This window comes from Ursus arctos, unplaced genomic scaffold, assembly GCF_023065955.2.
Source record: "Ursus arctos isolate Adak ecotype North America unplaced genomic scaffold, UrsArc2.0 scaffold_12, whole genome shotgun sequence".
Classification (NCBI taxonomy): Eukaryota; Metazoa; Chordata; class Mammalia; order Carnivora; family Ursidae; genus Ursus; species Ursus arctos.
Window position 1 is genome coordinate 5,380,909 of NW_026622786.1, and position 21,241 is coordinate 5,402,149.

The 21,241-nt window shown below is 44.6% G+C and overlaps 1 protein-coding gene across 4 annotated transcripts; it reads right to left on the reverse strand.

Moving 5' to 3' along the window:
• Positions 1–1,438: 1,438 nt before the first annotated feature.
• LOC130541811 (putative neuroblastoma breakpoint family member 5) lies at positions 1,439–20,989 on the reverse strand. 4 transcript variants are annotated; one of them, XM_057310773.1, is made up of 10 exons: positions 18,380–20,976; positions 17,656–17,759; positions 16,712–17,116; positions 14,642–14,718; positions 8,879–9,082; positions 6,862–6,958; positions 5,881–6,095; positions 4,799–4,850; positions 3,868–3,983; positions 1,439–1,797 (listed from the first exon to the last, which is right to left on the reverse strand). In XM_057310773.1, exons 5-10 carry the CDS (start codon positions 9,054–9,056, stop codon positions 1,742–1,744), a joined length of 714 nt encoding a protein of 237 aa, XP_057166756.1. In that variant the 5' UTR covers positions 9,057–9,082; positions 14,642–14,718; positions 16,712–17,116; positions 17,656–17,759; positions 18,380–20,976; the 3' UTR covers positions 1,439–1,741. The 4 variants fall into 4 exon arrangements, with proteins under 4 accessions (XP_057166756.1, XP_057166754.1, XP_057166753.1 ...); XM_057310770.1 differs by lacking the exon at positions 1,439–1,797 and having other exon boundaries at positions 3,505–3,983; positions 18,380–20,988; XM_057310771.1 differs by lacking the exons at positions 1,439–1,797; positions 14,642–14,718 and having other exon boundaries at positions 3,504–3,983; positions 18,380–20,989.
• Between the last annotated feature and the right edge of the window lie 252 nt (positions 20,990–21,241).

Consider the following 21,241-nt stretch of genomic DNA (forward strand, 5'->3'; position numbering starts at 1 on the left):
TAGACGGTTGCTGCAATATTCAGGCTTTCTTCCATCTGAAATGCTGTTGGTGAATGGTTGAGAGGAAGAAGCCATTGAGATTAAACCCATGAATGGAATCTATACACCATCAAACAGAACAATCTTCAAGGCTGCATAGATACTGGGGCCTTTCATGGGGTACGTCTGTTTCAGGATAGTGCACGGCTCAAGGGAAACATACACTGTCCGATAGCATTGGTCCAGTTCTGGTTCTCAGCTAACTTGAGAGGAGGGAAGATAAACAAAGAGACAGACTAAAGGAAGGGAACGCACCAGGGGAGTGACACCTCCAAAGATATAGGAAAGCCTGCCAAGGCTGTCAGGCATCAAAGGAGAGAGACAAGTGGGGTTTAGAATATCAAAACCAGTTACCCCTGGACAAGAATGCCAACTGACAGTGGCGGGCACAGATTCGTAAAGGACCTGGCTCAGAGGTGAAACGTAGAGCTTATTGAAGGTAAGAAGAAAGGTTTCATCCAAATTAGGTCTGACAGACACCTTCTGCGCTCATCTTGCTCAGGTGAGTTGAGTGTGGCCCAATGACCTGACAGAGAAGCCAAGATGACATGGGCATGCCCTGGGACTAGGAAGAGAGCAAAGCTCCCTGACACACCTGACATCTGTGCTTAAAACTCAATCCTAGAGCCCAGTTCAGATCACTATGTCTCTACGAGGTCTCCCCACAGGGATGACCTCTCTCGGCACAGCAGAGGTCTGGGGTACAAAGAACAGGAGATCTATGTGGGTGTCCAGTTGGAGTTTTATCACCTTGACAATGGAGTACTCACTGGCCACTTCTAGAGAGGAACAGACTTCCAGGTCCTCAGGTGAGAAGATGGCGGCGCTCCTGTAAGGCCGGTAGGAGTCAGACAGCTCGGGAAGAACTGAATATGTCACGTTGTGATTATCCGGAGAGTCCCGGGAGCCGACGTGCTCTACCACCTCTAGCAGCTGTCCACTGAGCCTGCAGGGTGGGGACAACCGAAGATTAACCTGAGAGGGATCTGAAATCCTATGTCCTGTCTGGCTTTGATGGAAGGGACAAAGGAATGGTCAAGAAAGCAGAGAGGCTGACCCATACAAGAGAGAAACAACTCTTCTTGTTTGAGTGCGACAAGCTCTGTTTGTCACAGGAGCAGCAGATAGAAAGGACAGTAAGTGCTCAGCACACAGGCCAAACAGCAAGCTTGTGAGGAAGGAGCCTCAATTATCTCTGTGCCATCCAGTCATGACTCACTACATACAGAGTCTCAGAATGGTGGCTTTCCCCCTTCCTGTCAAATGGCATCCAGTTCTGCATGGAGTGGCCAAGCGACTGTCCCAGCTATCTCATCCAGAAAGGCCTCTTTCTCTCAATATCTGGCGCGATAGTATATGTTTGTCTTCTTGCTCTGATATGTTCTTGCTAGGAACACATGTCAATGTGATAAATCTAACAGGCAGAAAGAAGACATGCATCTCTCAAAAAAGCACAGAGGAGAGAATGAGCGAGCACAGCGATCCCTGGGACATATTAGTTTACCTGGGTCGGCTGACTGTGGGTTACTCAACGAGAGAGGTAACTAAGAAATGGGAAGCAATCCAAGTACCACAAAAAAACGGAAAGCATTGTGAAAAAGGATAACTTGTCATGGACCGAATAGATAATATAGTTCTCTTCAGCACTTTCTGCTTTTCCCTGGGTGCCACTTCTGAATTCACAGCCCCCAAGAACTCAGAATTACCTGGGGGCAACTGACTCTTGTCCTTTCGGTCCCTCCTGATCAATTTGGTTTTCTGCAAATAAAGGAAGAGAAAGAGTTACATGACACAGACTCCCCTTCACGAATGCCCACTCTTAGGTCCCATGTAGCACAGGAGAGCAACAGAAGCAGAGTGAAAACAGGCAACCATGAGAGAACTCATCCAGGAGGGCTTAGGAGGGCGCTGGAAGCAATCACTGGCATTGCTCTCTTAAACCATTAATTAAATGTCCCTGATAGGGGGCGCCTGGGTGGCACAGCGATTTACTGTCTTCCTTCGGCTCAGGGGGTGATCCTGGCGTTATGGGATCGAGCCCCACATCAGGCTCCTCCACTATCAGCCTGCTTTTTCCTCTCCCACTCCCTCTGCTTGTGTTCCCTCTCTTGCTGGCTGTCTCTATCTCTTTCAAATAAATAAATAAAATCTAAAAAAAAAAATGTCCCTGATAAAACAGGCCATCATCACAGCATCCTGTCTTGAGTCTATGCCAACAATAAGTTGATTCTTCCCCCCCACTCCGAGATCCTGGGGAAGAACCCGGCTGCTTCCGAGAGGGTTGCTGCAACCTCTACGACATCGGCCACGGCAACTTGTTTCATGACACATCTCCAAAGGCAAGATAAACAAAAGATTAAATGAACTTCTGGGACTTCATCAAGATAAAAAGCTTCTGCATAGCAAAGGAAACAGTCAAAAAAACTAAGAGGCAGCCCTGGAATTGGAGAATATATTTGCAAATGACACTACAGATAAAAGACTGGTATCCAAGATCTACAAAGAACATCTCAAACTCAATACACAAGAAACAAATAAACAAATCATAAAAGGGCAGAAGACATGAATAGACACTTTTCCTTTGAAGACATACAAATGGCTAACAGACACACGAAAAAATGTTCAAAATCATTAGCCATCAAGGAAATTGAAATCAAAACCACACTGAGATACCACCTTACGCCAGTTAGAATGGCAAAAATTGACAAGGCAAGAAACAACATTTGTTGGAGAGGATGGGGAGAAAGGGGATTCCTCCTACATTGTTGGTGAGAATGCAAGTTGGTACTGCCACTCTGGAAAACAGTGTGGAGGTCCCTTAAAATGTTAAAAATGGAGCTACACTGTGATCCAGCAATTGCCCTACTGGGTATTTACCCCAAAGATACAGACGTAGTGAAGAGAAGGGCCATATGCACCCCAATGTTCATAGCAGCATTGTCCACAGTAGCTAAATCATGGATGAAGCCAAGATGCCCTTCAACAGATGACTGGATTAAAAAGAAGTGGTCCATATATACAATGGAATATTACTCAGCTATCAAAAAGAACGATGTCTCAACATTTGCTGCAATATGGACGGCACTGGAGGAGATAATGCTAAGTGAAATAAGTCAAGCAGAGAAAGACAATTATCATATGCTTTCTCTCATCTATGGAACATAAGAACTAGGAAGATCGGTAGGAGAAGAAAGGGATAAAGTAAGGGGGGGTAATCAGAAGGGGGAATGAAGCAAGAGACTATGGACTCTGAGAAACAAACTGAGGGCCTCAGAGGGGAGGAGGGTGGGGGAATGGGATAAGCTGGGGATGGGTAGTAAGGAGGGCACTGGGTTTTATATGCAACTAATGAATCATCGAACCTTTCATCAAAAACCATAGATGTACTGTATGGTGGCTAACATAATATAATCAAAAATATTATTATATAAAAAAAAGAGAGAGATACAGTGAAAATTAGGAGGTCTTGAAGTGACCTCCTGTTCCTGGGCTGGAGAGGTATATGAGTCTGGCAGGGCCACCTTGAGAGCAGTGATTGGCAGTGGCCCAGACATAAAAGTGCTGTGACTTAGACAGGAGTTGAGCAAAGCTCACTGACTCATGGAATGTCTTATATCAAACTCAGTCCTACAGCCTGGATCACAACAGTTTGTAAGGATAGGATCTACTTATGGGGATTAAGACTCTGAGTCTACACAGGGTGTGAGGAACAAGGAATAGGGACACTACCTTGGGAACCACATGGAGTTTCATCCCCTTTGGTATGGGACCATTCTCTGGCTACATCCAGAGCAGAGCCGATTTCCTGTTCTTCAAATGGGAACTCACCATCACTGTAAGACTGGTCGCTGTCACACCCTTCTTCCAGAACCGAAGGGGTCAAATCACAATCATCCACTCTGTCCTGTAGGACTTCCTTCTTTTCGACTTCTTCCTGCTCCACGCTGTGCCGGGTGAGACAGGAATGACAACAGATCAAACCGGGGGGATCAGACATCATGGCTTCCTAGCTGGTTTTGATGGGAGTTATAGGGAATGGTCACTAGAAGCAAAGGGCCATCGCCTGGAGAGGGAAAAAGCTATCCATCCTACAAGAGGCAAAGTGTGGCTGCCAAGATGGGGGATGGGGGGAGAGTAGCAGCAGCAGATACGCAGAGCACTGCCCACAGCAGGGCTGACGAGGAATGAGACTCTACCACCCCAGTATGGTACAGTCACGGCATGAAGCACAGATGGAGAGCAGGCCCGGGGCAGCCACCACGTGCCTGAGTCGTGTTGACTTTAACATAGATTGACCAAGTGGTTACAGCTCTGGAGTCACTGCAGACTGCAGAAATGTGTGGCTGCTAGGCACCTTTGTATTAATAGTGTCACATGACACCCCATGTGTTTGGTTTTGGTAAGTTACTTCTCTTGCTGGTTAATTTTGCTAGTGTCTGTGTACCAATTCCTTTGCTGGTCACCTTCCTACCAAGGCCCTTACAGAACTGTGTAGGAAGTAGATACGCATCTCCTGGTGTCCAGTCACAGGAAAGAATGGGTATTGTGTCCATACGGGGAGTCCCGAGGCTGGTGAATACATCTTGGTTTACAGCACCACAGAGACAACAGGCAACACGGCCATTCTTTGCTGACCACCTACAGTTTTGCTAATCCTTGCATCTGACATCTGTGACTCTCTTGACCTCACTTCCTTTTCTTTCTGAGACCCTGTCCATTTTTACCCACACATTACCGGTTCCTGAACATTCATTGTCACCTGGGGGTCCGTGTTTCTTCTTCATGTTCATCCTCCTCCTCATCATAATTTTCTGCAAATAAATTCAGAAATGTCCCGTCAGCTATTCCCACATCACCACTATGAACACAGTGGCCTCTATGGCCCGAGAGACATAAGTGTCCTTGCATGACTAGGCATCCACTGCATTTAGGGCACTGTCTTTAAGAATTGCTGTGGCATGGCTTTCTGATGCATCAGGCAGTGTGTCTCTGATTCTGAGGATCAGCATCACTGACCCTGGGCAACAGCTTCTACTGTCTCTTGTTGTCCATATCAGGAGATGCTTGTCCAGTTTCAATCTTGACTTCTGCAAACTGTGTCTAGCAGCGTGCCACGAGTCGCACCACAAGAACAGACTCTCTGTGCGATCACAGCTCTCACATAGAGCCTCCTCCTTGTCCTGAGGACAGGACAACCACCCTGTCCCACATCGAACCACTGGGGACTTCATGGGCCCCCGCGTGGGCTCCAATGTTACCAAGGGGTCATCTATGAAACGTGTTCCTGTCTAAACAGCGTTCCCACCTCCAAGTCCTACTGCATCAAGTTCCTCATCCAACTCCACATGGTCAGGGGCTCTACTTTGTCTAAAGTGCATTCATGAATTTTCCGTATCTGCTCACTACAGTGACAACAGGTTATTTGATATACATTACAGATGAGGAGACAGATATGGACGAAGTAAACTTCACTCTCTCACCCACATTTCATACGGACGGGGCTGAGTCCGGGAACCTCCCACTTAGGCGGGGATCCTAGCACACTAACTAGCTGCCTCCTGTCACAGTCTCCTTTCCGGGATCTAACACTGGTGGATGCTGCCTCCTGCCCCAAGGGCTGCGTTCCCTCAGGGAGGAAGCAGACATGTGGAGCACTATGACCTCCAGCCTGTGCATTTCTCCTCTCTGTTACCACCTTCTAGTCCTGGTCCTCTCATGGCCTTGCGCACAATGGGGAACACAGGAGAGCTGCTACAAACAGTGTGAGGGCAGGTGGGAAGACTCTTGTGAGCCCAGGGCCTTGCAGCAGCTCAGTGCAATCAGGGCTTGTTGCTGCCTTACCTGAGCTGAGCTTTCGGGCTAGGCACTTGGCCAGCCTGCGTCCCTCAGCCAGTTGCTCTTGGAAGCCCTGTCCTTGGCAATGCTCAGGGTCATCATGGGAGAGGAGGTCCTCGAGGTGTTTATCAAGGAGTTGGCAAACATCTCTCCCTTCGCGTAACTTATCATATAAACGGGTCAGCTCTTCAGTCTGGTCTTTGATCAGCAGATGGCACTGTCTACGGTGGGACAGAGAGAAAACTTAACAATGCAGAGAGTGGATCAATAGATTATAAGAGCTTTTGGGGAGATTTCTGGGAGAATTTCCCACAAGAAGCCGCCGAAACAAATTTGTGCACATGTGTGGTTACCTGCCTGTGGCAGAGAAAGAAGAAAGTAAAACAAGGCCTCCTCTGTATCAGAGAGTGTTCCTGTGAGTCCCCTTGACATCCCTTGCATCTTTTTCTTCTGGAAACAGACCCAGGGATCCTCCTTAGAACATGTCAGAGACATGTCCCTCAGCTGCTCACTCTGGGCACACCCATTTCCCTGGAAAACTCCATATAGTGCATCGTGCAGCGAATGGACACACTGGCAGACACAGAAGTGTGGACCGTAGGGCTGGTGTTAAGTCCTGAGCTTAGGAGAATGGCAGGGTCAAGAGGACAGCATTTGCTGAAGGAACGGATGACAAGCTGTAGTCAGCCAGGTCGTGACTGTGTGAAAGGGAAATGAGGTAGTGATCTCACAACACTGTGAATGTGCTAAATGCCACGAACTGTTCCCTTGAATTTGGCGACCTTGATATTTTTTTACAAGAGAGAATGAGGCTCTGAGTCACTGGAGTCCATCATTTACCAATCACTGTTGTCTTAGTTGTTTTAGACATAGTTGTGGAACGTGCCTGCCGTGAGGGTTTCTGCCCTTCTGGCCCAGACTTGTTGCTGCCCCAGGTCAGAGATGCCCACAGCTTCCCTCCGGCCTCCCACACAGAGCCCTGCTTACCTGAGCTTCTCAGCCAACGTGTCTGCCCGCTCCCTCTTCTCCAGCTGCCCCTTCTCCCCCAGCACGGATTCGATGATGTCGCTGGACTCTTCGCACTCTGAGAAACAGAGATGCCTGTCTCAGTGGAAAGCTGGATATGCTGTGGTGCTCGCTGTCTTCAAGGGAGGAGATGGGGTCCATTCCAGCGCAAATGGAACCCTGGCAACCAGGCTCTGCGCAGGGAGCTCCACTTCTCATTCCTCAGCCTCCTAACTACAGGACATTCGATTCCTCCCTGTTTCAGAGCCCAGGAAAGAACAGCCCCAAAGCTCAGAGGGGAAGTAGACGTGGTGAGTAGCAGGTATTTGGCAGAGTCAGGATTTGTATCCCCTGACACCAACCCTGACCATGGCCACTCTAGCAAGTCTTGTGGCCTCTTAAGTAAAACACTAAGCAGGGACATGACGTAAGGCCCCCAGGACTCCAGGACCGATGGGTCCCCTGAACTAGGATTTCTATACTGAACAAGTATCTCAAAGATAAAAATTCACCCAATACACTCGTGTGAACTAGAATGCATAAAAGCAGAAGGACCTGAAAGGAATATGGCCAAATCCTAATAAAGTGTGTGTTATTAGAAGCAGTAGAATTATGAACAGAGTTTACACGGTGCCAGGCTCTGCTGTTAGAGCTTTACAAGGAACTACTCAGTATTCATTTCGACTCAGAGAACTAGGACCCGCGAGAGTAGTAGTTTAACAGACGAGGAATCTGAGGCACAGGAAGATAGGCAGTTGGATTTGAGTCCAGGAAGCCTGGCCCAGAGCCCATGCTCTTCACCCCTGTGCTGTGTTACCTCCACCGCAAGCCCTCGGGTGATACCTGTTTTCATCATCTTCACAACTGCTTTCCCAGTTAATGGGATGATTATTGGGAATGTTGTAAATAAAACTTTGTTTGTCCTTCCCTGAAAGCTCATCACCTCTTCACTTTCCTAAATAACAGGCTTCAATTTTTACTTTTGTCTGCATGAATCGTTTTTAATTATACCTCCCCTTGTTATATTGAAAGCAGATTGTGAGAAAATGAGAAAACTTCGGGCTCAGAGTTGTCAGGATTCCTTCCTATCGCTCGGCTGTGCACGTGCCCCATTCTCATGATTCCTCGGGCACCGCAGCCCCCTCTTAAAAATAAGGCCACCGAGCTCCTTATTTCAGGCTTACTGTGGGGGAGAGCCTACCCCACGCACTGGCTTGGGTGGTTCCTGGGGCCGTGGTCTCCCCCACTCACCCTCATTCTCTCTTGGCCACATGTCTCATGGCCCAGGCCTCAAACTGTTGGGCTCCCTACATCATTGAAGGTTCCCCAGCTCAGGGAGATACAGAGGAGGTAGCAGAGGTTGTCTGATGTTCCCGGAAACACGCTCAGCCTTATCACAGGGTATCAAATGGCCTCTGTGGAGCCAGGAAGCAGAGCCTGCATGGGTTCCCTCTCACCAGGGGAGTCACTGTGTGTGGATGGCGTCACTCATGGATACCACAGTTTCAGAGAAAGCAGAACCCACCTCTATCTCCTTGAAAGCAGGTCATGTCACCTGCTACCCTCCCCCCATGTGTACCATCAGCATGTTTCCCCAGTGTCACTAGCTCGGTGCTTTGCCAGTGGGACATCAGAGGAACCTGACCTGATGGAGCTCTGGAGTCACTGTGATGCAGGATCTGATACAGCACAGAGACAATCCTGAGAAGACCAGGCATTTCTGTGTCTGCACCAGGAATCAATAACTGGGATGTGAACTCTAACCCCACCCTACTTGTCACAGCTAGCCTGTGGAGGTTGCTAACCTATTTGTCTTCAGTTTTCCCATCCTCAGCAAACTGAGGGTAAAATACCCACCTCTACCATTCCTGGATTGTGGTCAGAATGAAATTTATCGTGACAGTGGAAATAGAAAGGACAACATCTGCAGAGGGTTTTAGTTTCTCAGAAGGAATACAGACAGCCATCGCTTTGGTGAGCATGACCTTGTAGGACTTACTGTATTTCTGCAGCTGGTTGGCCAGGGAGTAGGCAGTAGCTTCGGATATAAGGAATTTCTCCTTGAGGTCTCGGAAGTCCTGCTTGCTTTTCTCCAGCTGGGACTGAAGGTCCTGGTTGATTTTCAGGAGGCTCTTTTCTGCCCCAGGATCGGAAAGAGGGCCAAGAGGTGCTGCCATGGTGACGTGTGGCAGAAGAGGTAGAGCTGGGGAATGAGCAGAAGAAACCCAAACACAGGATGGGTTAAAACCCAGTGAAATCAAGTAGGTTTAAATCAGGACTGAGGGTTGAGGATACAGGAATTCTCTACTTACTGTTGGGAACAATTTGAACAACACCCCACAGCACTTGAGACTCAGTAACCACAAAAACAAGGTTCAAGATGCCAGAGCTGATAGCTAAAGGCCCTGCCCCAGCTCAGACTCCAACCGGAATGACAGAGGGAGCACCCAGAATGCCAGGTAACGGTCTGCACTTGTAATAACAGATTTGGAACGTTGGGTCTTTCAATGGAACCCGGGGAGCCACTGCCTTCCAGTTGCCGAGGCTGTGCTGATACACCAGGCTGCCTGGTCTCCCCTGAAGGTCATCACTGATGGGGAGCCACCCTCGGTGGCCACTCTCAATAGTTGTCCACCCTTGTGCTGAGACCACAGTTCCCATCTCTTTCTAAAAAATGATGTCAGCATAGTTCTCATTCTTCATTCTTATGTATGTATAAAATCACCAAGGCACAAATAGCTTCCCATGAAGTTTCCCTTTTTTTTTTCTTAAAGATTTATTTATTTGAGAGAGAGAATGGGGCATGGGTAAAGGGAGAGAGTGAGACAAGGGGCTCAGTCTCACAACCCATGAGATCATCACCTTAGCCTAAACCAAGAGTCAGATGCTCAACTAACTGCACCTCTCCCAACAGGTATTCTTAAGGGCTGTCATGAACTCATCCCACTTGTCTTTAAGGTAAAACAGATCTTAAGGGAAAGATTCAAAGTCGCAGACTATCACGATGTTCTTCTCTGTGTCTTCTCTAGTTTTTTTTTTTTCTCTAGCCATTAAAAACACGAGAAACATGCTAGCGCTTTAGTTATCTTTAGTTGCTTTGTATTTGAAAAGCTTTTAAATTTATTTGGATCTTCCTCTATTTACATCACATTTTTAGGATGTATGTAGTAAATAAAGTTTTCTTTAAAGCAAAACAAACAAACAAATGACAAAAAACCAAGAACATAAGAGAAAAACCAGAGTTAATCTATGCAATGAAGTTTGGAAACTGTTTCCTGTCCCAGCTCTCTCAGTGTTCTTCTTCCTGCATCTCTGTGTTATGTAGGCTACTCTTCCCCTTCTGTGGACATGTATTTTCAATTTTCTTAGCTATATACCTAGGAGTGGAATTGCTATGTCATATGTAACCCTATGTTTAACTTTTTGAGAAACTGCCAAACTATTTTCCACAGCAAAGCGATGACACCATTTTACACTCCCACTAAGAATGTGTAAGAATTCCATTTCTCTACAAGTCATACTAGTGGGGTGAAGTGATATCTCACTGTGCTTTAAATTTGTGTTTCCCTAATGACTGATGATACTGAGCACCATTTCATGTGTTCATTGTTGCATTGGTATTATCCTTTAGAGAAAGTCTACTCAAACTCTTTTTCCCATTCTTTTTTTTTTTTAAAGATTTTATTTATTTATTTGACAGAGACAGAGACAGCCAGCGAGAGAGGGAACACAGCAGGGGGAGTGGGAGAGGAAGAAGCAGGCTCATAGCGGAGGAGCCTGATGTGGGGCTCGATCCCAGAACTCCGGGATCACGCCCTGAGCCGAAGGCAGACGCTTAACCGCTGTGCCACCCAGGCGCCCCTCTTTTTCCCATTCTTAAGTTGGCTGTCCTTTTATGGCTTAGTGTAAGAGGCTATTTTGGGTTTTGGGGTTTTTTGGTTTTTTTGTTATTGTTTTTTGTATTCTAGATAGCAAACCTCCATCAGATATACAATTTGTAAATATTTCTCCCGTTGTGTGGATTGGCTTTTCACTTCCTTGATAGTGTCCTTTGAAACAAAAACCTTTTAATTTTGATGAAATCCGGGTTATCTATTTATTCTTGGGTTGCTTGTCCATTTAAGAAACTGGCTTCTAATCCCAAATCATGAAGATTTATAACTACATATTCCTCAAAACATTGCTTTTGTATGAGAACTTTCCTGGGTTTTAGGGGGTGGTGGACATTATTTAATAATGTTTCTTGTCTCTTGATTAATTGTCTGTTGATTGATATCTCAATTGATATTCTTGTGCTTGTTTTCCCTCCTATGGAGCATGCCGTGGCCTATAACAGAGATTTTGAAAATGGTATCTAATGATATCCTGGCCTTGATTCAGGGGAGAGTCCTGGTTATATAGTTGAGTTGGTCTAAACCTCATGCATAGATTCACAAATTGCCAGGGCCTATAGTGGTGAGTAGTTGATTATTTTTCTGAGGAACACTTGTCCGGTAGTCCAGATCATTCTAGGGCTAGGGTGGACTTTCTCAGTCCCCTCCAGACCGAGAAGACTGCAGGGGTTGGACCTAGTCAAGAATTTCATCTCTGGTCTTCGTGGAAAGTAGACATGCCTCAGGGTTTGGGGAAAGTTGTTCAATACAAATGGGTTCCCCTCCAATCTTCATATTATATACATGATTTCTTTGTAGAAAAGGTAAAAGGTGAAAAAAACTAAGATGCAGCCCTCAGAATGGGAGAAGATATTTGCAAATGACACTACAGATAAAAGACTGGTATCCAAGATCTATAAAGAACTTCTTAAACTCAATACAGGAGAAACAAATAATCAAATCAAAAAGTGGGCAGAAGGTAGGAACAGACACTTTTCCAATGAAGACACACAAATGGCTAACAGACACATGGAAAAATGTTCAAAATCATCAACCATCAGGGAAATTCAAATCAAAACCACACTGAGATACCACCTTATGCCAGTTAGAATGGCAAAAATGGACAAGGCAAGAAACAACAGATGTTGGAGAAGATGTGCAGAAAGGGGAACCCTCTTACAGTGTTGGTGGGAATGGAAGTTGGTACAGCCACTTTGGAAAACAGTGTGGAGGTCCCTCAAAAAGTTAAAACTAGAGCTACCCTATGACCCAGCAATTGTACTCCTGTGTATTTACCCCAAAGAAACGGACGTAGTGAAGGGAAGGGCCATATGCACCTCAAAGTTCATAGCGGCATTGTCCCCAATAGCTAAATTGTGGAAGGACCCAAGATGCCCTTCAACAGACAAATGGATAAAGAAGATGTGGCCCATATATACAATGGAATTTTACTCAGCCATCAGAAAGGAAGATTACCCAACCTTTGCAGTACCATGGGCTGGACTGGAGGAGATTATGCTAAGTGAAATAAGCCAAGCAGAGAAAGACAATTATCATATGGTTTCACTCATTTATGGAAGGTAAGAAATAGCAGGGAGATTGGTAGGAGAAGGAAGGGAAGAATGAAGGGGGTGTAAACAGAAGGGGGAATGGACCACAAGAGACTATGGACTCTGGGAAACAAACTGAGGGCTTCAGAGGGGAGGGGGTGGGGAGATTGGGATAGGCCGGTGACGGGTATTAAGGAGGGCACATATTGCATGGGGCACGGGGTGTTATGCGCAAACAATGAATCATGGGATGGCGCCTGGGTGGCTCAGTCGTTAAGCATCTGCCTTTGGCTCAGGGCATGATCCCAGAGTCCTGGGATTGAGCCCCACATCAGGCTCCTCCTCTGCTGGGAGCCTGCTTCTTCCTCTCCCACTTCCCCTGCCTGTGTTCCCTCTCTTGGTGTCTCTCTCTCTGTCAAATAAATAAATAAAATATTTAAAAAAAAAAAACAAAACAAAAACAAAACACACACGCACAAAAACAATGAATCATGGAACACTACATCAAAAACTAAGGATGTACTGTATGGTGGCTAACACAACATAATAAAAAATTTTTTTAAAAAAGTAAAGGTGAAAGGATATTTATTTTAGAACAACTTGTCTGTTCTTCGCCAATTGTCTGTGCTTTTAAAAATGTGTAAAGGATCATTCAAGGTCAAATACCTTCTTAGCAAAAGTACAGTTCTTGCACCCTACCAGGTGATTATACTGAATCCTATGAATCGTCTTATTACTCAGATGTTATCCTTTTCCTGATGAGAAAAAAAAAAAAACCTGAGAAATATTACAAAGCTTCCCAAGGCCACATATCTAGTGAAGAGAGGAGGCAGCATTAGAAACCATTTTGGGGGACACCATCCAACTCTTGACCTCAGCTTAGGTCTTGATCTCAGGGTCGTGAATTGGAGCCCTGTGTTGGGGTCCACTTAAAAAAAAAAGGCAACCAATCTAGCAGATACCCCATTGGGTTTTCATATGCTTATTATCATTTGGATGTCTTCTTTTGGGATGGGCTTTTTAAAATATTTCTGCCCATTAATATACTAGGTTTTTTTCTCATTTTCTTTGTGATTTATAAGAGTTCTTGATATATTTTGGATGAGTGTTTTGTCAGATATATGTATTGAAAATAATCATTTCTGGTCTATAGATGGCCTTTCATTTTTGAAGGATGTCTTACAGTATACAGAAGCTTTTAGTTTTCATGAACAACAATTTAATTGAATTTTTTATGGTGAGTGCTATTGTGTCCTGTTTTAGAAATATTTGTCTATGCCAATATTGTGAAAATACTTCCTATTTTTCTTTTATAAGCTTTGGAATTCTTGCTTTCATATCTCCAATTAATTTCAATATGTAGTGGGAAGTGTTTGTTAATATTTACTTTTTAAAAAACAAATCATCTTTTGCTCTATTACCTTTAACAGAAAAGTCTTCCACTTCCCCAGTAAAGAATATTAACATATACACACACGTATACAAAATCAAATAGCTGTGCATATGTGGGTATATTTTTGAATCGCTGTTCTTTCACTTTGATATATTTATGTCGGTTAAGTGTCTGACATGGATTCTGGCTCAGGTCATGATCTCATTGGTGGTGAGATCCAGCCCCAAGTAGGTCTCCATCCATCAAATACCATGAATGGTACCCAAACCTGATTCGTCTTCTTTCTGATGTGATCTATTATAAAATGATACCAACAGCATTAAAACAATTAATAGTGGCAGGCTGAGGGCTGTGTGTGACTCAGTTGTGTGACTGAGTTACCGTTGGAGACAATGGCTCCTACTTCAAATCTGAAGTAGGTGTCCACTCCCATGAGTCTATAAGCGTCAGGTCCTGATTCTGCAACAGAAGCTGTAGTCCTTTGCGTCAGCTTCATTCCCCCAAGGAAGAGAGAAAGATCTTTGGTTTAAGTCGTGAGTGGTGTGTGTAGCATATTTAAGTTACCTCTTTAGGCTTTGAACTTAACATCCTATCAGGCAAAGCTTGCTCACCTCTGTGACTCACAAGTTCAAATTCCCAGTGGCTCAGGTGACATGTCTCAAAAAAACCAAAGCATCCATTCAGTATTAGGTGTCTCTCCTAAAGTTCACCCTTGATGGCCTAAAATGTGGCACACAAACAGCTTTATATGTGTTTGATTCATGTTTGTCTAATGGTTTTCCAAAGTCTAAGTATGCAAATGACTTTCGGTCCAGTTTTTGTTTCCCAATGCTCTGCCTATTTGACAGGGCTCAAGAGTCAATATAAACACAGATTTATTTCAATTTGTTTATAACCAACCAATCATTGTGTACATGACATATAATTCTATACATTCCTTCTTTTACCTGTTTACATTTGGATGTTGAGAGGATAGGATGTTACTCGCCTCTTCCACTGACATCTTGAATTACAGTTCTGCTCTCTGTTAAAACAAAACAAAACAAAACAAAACAAAACAAAACAAAACAAAAAGCTGCTTGACTTGTTATTCATCAAAGTCATCATAGGATGTGTTTAAATCTCATTATTTCTGAGCGTCATTAATTTTTAAAAGATTCTATTTATTTTAGAGAGAAAGAGTAGTGCGAGCTGGGAGAACAGAGGGGCAGACTCCGAGAGGGAGCAAGAATCTGAGGCAGACCCTGGGCTGAGCGTGGAGCCCAACTCGGGTCTTGACCTCACTACCATGAGATCATGATCCGAGCTGAAACCAAGAGTCAGACGCTTAACTGAATGAGCCACCCAGGTGCCCTTTGGTTTTCTAAGAATGGAAAAGTCATTTTTGGCTCAAGCCAACAGTGGATAATCTGTGAAAGAATGATTGCAGTGCTCAACTTCAACTTACTCACATATTATTTTAATCTGATTGTTTTAGGTGCTTTCCCCAGACATTCTCAATTGAGGCTCTCCTGAAATCAATCTGTCCTTATGGAAAACATCAGAAATCTACGCCCAAGTAACAGGCAGAATTAGAAATTTGTTTCACCATTCTGTACCATCATCTAATATGCCCAGAGGGAACCGTCAACAATTCTGGATACACCTAGAGGTAACTTGTACTTATCCTTACCTAGCTAATCCAGTCTCTATTCCTACCATATTTTCTTTTTTTTAAATAATATTTTTATTATATTATGTTAGTCACGATACAGTACATCCCTAGTTTTTGATGTAAACTTCCATGATTCATTACTTGCGTATAACACCCAGCGCACTATGCAATACGTGCCCTCCTTCATACCCATCACCAGCCTATCCCATTCCCCCACCCCCTCTCCTCTGAAGCCCTCAGTTTGTTTCCCAGAGGAGAAAATTAACTAGATACAAAGAAGTAGAGTGAATTGATGACCTTCCTCAGTACTAATGAACAGCTTCCAACAGTAGGCCTTGACTCATTGCATTTAAAGCATATTTGTATTTGGGAATTTTTAATTTGGGGGGAACATTGTATGCATTTTCACCTTAGCATGTTTTTCTTCAACTTCCTTTATAGTATATGGTTAACAAGGCTTCTGGACTAGTCAATATCCCCATAATTTCATGTTGAAAACTAGTACAGTTTTATAAATCAATAACCAACCAATACACAAGGCTACTATGGTTTTCTCATTGCCCTAAGGAACCGAAGTATACTGTGTCAATTATGTACTTCAAATCTTAAACAGACTGTCACATAAAAAGTATTTAAGATAATTAACTTAAGAGAAAATATTCAACTTCGACAGTAATCAAATAACAAAGTACAAAAATTAAAATCATCATTGCATTAAAAAAAAGAATTATTGCAGATCAGGACTAAATTTTTAGTGTCCATCGAATCCAAAATTTTGCTAGATATGTTTTCTCAAGACGGTGTAATGTTACTATGAGCCAGCTCACCTGTAACTTCAAAAGCCCCAACCCTTTTTCTCCACCACCTAGGGGATACTGTCACAAACTCAGCCCAGCCCTTTCTTCTGCCACTGGCCAGGTGATCTGTTTTATTGCATGACCCTCCTGGCAGAGCAACTTTCCAGCATGTTATGTGCCTTAAGGGCTTCCTGTTTCTCTACGACCAATGCAAGAAAGTGGTTTGCTTTGTTATTTGGCATCTAGAGCCATGATTAGCGTCAGCTTTGTTTCCCCGGAAGTCATCAGGTGCTGTTAAATGCAATAACTTTTCTCCCACTACACTACACTTGACTCCACTCAAATATTATATTCCCTAAACCTTCACTTTCTGAGTAGATCCTTGACCCTTTCCATTCATGACCCCCAGGCAGCATTATTAAGAATATTATTAATATCATGTGGCTTCAGATGCAATGGTCCACTACCCTGGGCCTCCCTGACCTTAGGGCAGAACTATCTGCAGTGAGAATGGACATTTACAACCCTTATCCAAACATCATTGATCCCTCTAAGCCCACACTTACGTGGAGGACATCGACCATGAGGGCAGCTCCAAGGTCGAGGCTAGGCTTCTGGGGCAGAGCCTCATGGTCACATCCTCCTCCTCTTGGAATTGGTGCTTCCCAGCAGTTCAAACCAAGCCCGCTCCATCCTGTGGGGCTCTTCGGCAGGTGCACAGGTTCACTGTGGCCTACGTTACTCTCTTAGTCCTCCTTCCTTGCAGAGTTGGAAGCTGCTGTATGCATTCCGTGGTCTCCCCTGATTTCTCTGAACTCAACTTGTCCTTCTTCTTACCGCCTGCGCCAACCACCTGCTCCACCATTGCCTTGGACATCGTTGGGTTATTCTCATCCTCCAAACGTGCTGCTTTTCTGTCTTTCATCGGCTCCCTCCGTTCTCTGTTTTCAGTGTGGGCTCAGCTCAGGCTCCTGCAGGAGACACGCAGAGAAGAGACCAAGTCAGGTCTCAGCTGCAGTCCCCAGGGCTGCTTAACAGGCATCTCAGTCCCTCATGCACTCACAGAATCTGAGCAGGAGGTGACTTTGGAGAATTTGAATAACAACCTTATCTTACAGATGAGGAAACTGAGGCCCCGGGAGATTAAGACATTGCCCCAAACTCCTTCATCACTTGATGGCAGCAGAACCCCCACACTGGCCTTGGCTGCAAGCTTCCCTGTTGAGGCACCTAACACACCCTCGAGAAACCCACAACAGAATTTCAGGGGACACTGAAATTAAAAGTTCCCCTTAAAAATGCATAAGTAATTTTCAGGAGACCTTGGATTAAATGTAAGCATTTCCACTGTTAAAAACACCAGAAGGCCTATTTGGGGACAAATCTTTTCTCACAGCGATATAGTTCTCTTCCTTTTATTCACTTTTAAATCACTGGCTAATAGACCAGGATCACAGAACACAAGTGTATCACGTAACACTCATCATGATCACAAATAAAATGCACTTACGTGATTATCGATCAGATATCTGACTCCTGTGCCAACATTCATTTTCCTGAGAGCTGGCATCAGTCTGCCTTGCTCAGCCATGTCCCCAGTGCCTCCATGACAGCCTGCCAGGTGAAATATTCAGTAAATACTTGTCAAGTGGATAAATAACAGTTACCAGGAATGACGAACTTTTACTGATCTCCAGTCCGAACTATATTTCCGTTCCAACCCTATCCCGGGTCTGTGCTGAAGCAATAAAAGCACAGCCTTCAGAGAAGCTGTCCAAGAGTCCGATACCAGCTTCACCACAGGTCACATACGCTTTACTGGATCATTTAATTGTCTCTTTGAGCATATGTATCTCCTGTATGATAGAAAATGTATACTATAAATTAGGAAAGCCAGCATGAGCCACTGGAAAGTTAGATGTGAACTGGGACATCATGTAGCAGACAGGGCTCCAGTCCCTGGGCACCTGCTGCAGAGCTAAAGGACACCTACATCAGAGTCACTGTGGTGCTTGTTAGAATCCCCTGGGAATAAGGCAAAGAAGCTGCATTTCAGACAAAAACTCCAAGGAGATTCTCATGTATGAAAAAAAGCCTATTTCAAACAAAGAGCCTAGGATGGAGATTCTGACGCCCCAGTGCTCACAAGACTGACTCCGGTTTGAGCAGACCACGTCCCTCATCCAAGGTGGCTTTCAACGGAGAAAGGGGACATTTCCGGGAAGGGCTCCTACCTGATGTGGGTCCTGCTTCCATGACTTGGGTTTTTAGGGCGTTTCCTCCTCGGCTCCAATTGCTGGGGGATGTCAGCCCTCATGGGAGTCATTTCTTTATGAAGACCTCTGTCATTTATTCTGCCCCTGGAGAAGAGACAGCAGAGATCAGTTCTGGGCTCCACAGTTCTAACCTTCCTCCTAAGCCACCTGGGTAAACTGAAAGCATGATGACAGACACAAATCAGGGTCAGGGAAGAGGATCCCAGAGGAGTGAGATGGTGAGGGCAGCCCCTCCTGGGAGAGAGAACCACAACAAGGTCACTATCAGACGGCTTCGTGTGGGGACGACATACTGACCAATTCTGTGAGCAGAGAACCCAGCCTCGTAATTCCAGACTCCTGAGCCATAGGACTGTGAGGTAACAAATGCTCTTCGTTGATTTAAACCACCAGTTTTCTAATTTGTTAATACTATCAGTAGAGAACTAGTTCAGATGCTTATCTCTACTCTCCTGGGTTTTTAATCTTTAGAAATATGTAGGCTTATCTCTATAAAGAAAAAAAATCGGTAACACCTTGAGATCCTGGGAAGGCGGGTGAGGGCTGAGCCAGGGCCGGAAGCAGAATTGTGGGAGCAGCGGAAGCTCTGGCCTCTGCGGACTGAGTGCAAGGAAGACAATCTCCCTGATTTTTCAGAGGCTCTTCAGGTTCTCTTCTCTCATTCGGTCTACAGGCTCAGTGCATTTGAGGAGCAACACTGGTGTTCCAGCAGTGGCATCTGATAAGGAGCTTGATCCTGTACAGAAACTCTTTGTGGACACGGTTAGAGACTACAGAACGAAGCTTCTGGAGGACATGCTGATACTGGCCCAGAGCTCCAGCAAGACCTAGAGAGGGAGCCCTTCAAGCTTAAGCAAATGTATGGTGGAGCAGACATGAATACATGCCCGGACTTCAAATCTGAAGATCCTAAATTTGAAGTCATCGAAAAGCCCCAGTCCTGAAGAAATAATGTAACATTTATTTGGTAATTTGACCTAGATTCGTTGTACAACTGGATCAGAATAAACATACATTTCTCAACTGTCACGTGTTCTTTGAATTCTGATTCCAAATGAATGATTTGGTGATGTTGGGTGTAAAAAAAAAAGAAAGTCAAAGAAAAACAGTAAAAATCTATTCAACACGTTCACATGATGTTCCCTAACCCTTGTAACATGAAGGACACTGTGAAGGGCATTTCCTATCTACAATAGGTTCTTTCTAACGCTCTCTTCCTGAGACCAAGGGGGGTGTTCTTTCTGGCTGCAAGGAATAAAAGCCCCAACTTGTGTCATGGGAGGTGTGTTCCTGGCGATTTGAGTTAAGGGAATTGTCATCAGCTAAGGCCATGCCAAGGATCAATTTTTCACCCAGATGTGGTGTGACAAATTTCCCAAAAATGAACAGACCATTTCAAGGTAAGATTGCTCCCTGTACTTCATCTTTTCTTATCCCTGCTGTATTTGTAACTATGGGAAATTGTATAAAACAAGATAGAGAGTTATGATAGATGGCATGTGGGATTTAATAAGAGCTGTTGGGGCACCTGGGTGGCTCAGTCGGTTAAGAGTCTGCCCTCAGCTCAGGTCAGGATCCCAAGATCCTGGGATGGAGCCCCGCATTGGGCTCCCTGCTCAGCGGGGAGTATGCTTCTCCCTCTCCCTCTGCTGTTCCCCTGCTTGTGCTCTCTCTCTCTCTGTCTCAGTCAAATAAATAAATAAATAAAATCTTTTTTAAAAAAATAATGAGATCTGTTATAATCCTGAACTAACAGGGAATTGATGACAAGGACTACAAGGTAGCAGGGAAACATCCCTGTGGGCTTTTGGAGTTGCAAATGGGCACGTGCAAAAGAACGATACATGGTTTTGGAAGATACCTTAGCAAAAAATTTGGCCATAATGGCCATGAAACATTTAATCCATGATCCAACAGTTACTCTGTACACAGATTATCCTGCCTTAACTTTGGCCAATGGCAACTATTTCAAGAAAGACCAGAGAATTGCGTAAGAGCACATCCAACAAATATGGGGATGATAGAAAGGGTTGCTTTGCCAAATCAGTTGCCCCAAATCATAAATCTTAAGCACTATCAAGTTTTACTCACATTTTCAAGGGTAAAATTATGAGGTACCAGCAAAGCAACTGAGACCACCAACACTAACTGCAAGAACCTGCTTCCCACATGAGGACATGTTCTGGCACAGACGAAACATATATGGTCTCAAGTGATGTGTGAGCTCACCACACAAAGTGGAGCTGTTTGGGGTGATTTCCCATGGCTATGCTTACATAGCTCTTGGGACCAGTTCTAGGGAATGAAGCCATATTAATCCACAGATTCTAGGTTTGGTTCTCTAAATAGTTTTATACACGTCAGATACACACTCCTGAAAGCATGTCATGGAGGGACCCTCCGAACAGTCACCACCATTTGGGTGTTTACCAACTGGTTCTTCACTAGATGTTTACTAGGAAAATTGACCAGGATACATTCCTTCTTTCCTTCCTTCTTTCCTTCCTCGCTCCCTCCCTTCCTCCCTCCCTCTCTTTCCTTCCTCTTTCCCTCTCTCTCTTTCCTTCTTTTCCTTCCTTCCTTCCTTCCTTCCTTCCTTCCATCCATTCATCCATTCATTCTTCCTTCCTTCTTCCTTCCTTCCTCCCTCCCCTCCTCTCTCTCCTGCTTGCTTGGTTTCTTTCTTTTTTCTTTCTTTCTTTCTTTCTTTCTTTCTTTCTTTCTTCCTTCCTTCCTTCCTTCCTTCCTTCCTTCCTTCCTTCCTTCCTTTTTCTTTCTTTCTTTCTTTCTTTCTTTCTTTCTTTCTTTCTTTCTTTCTTT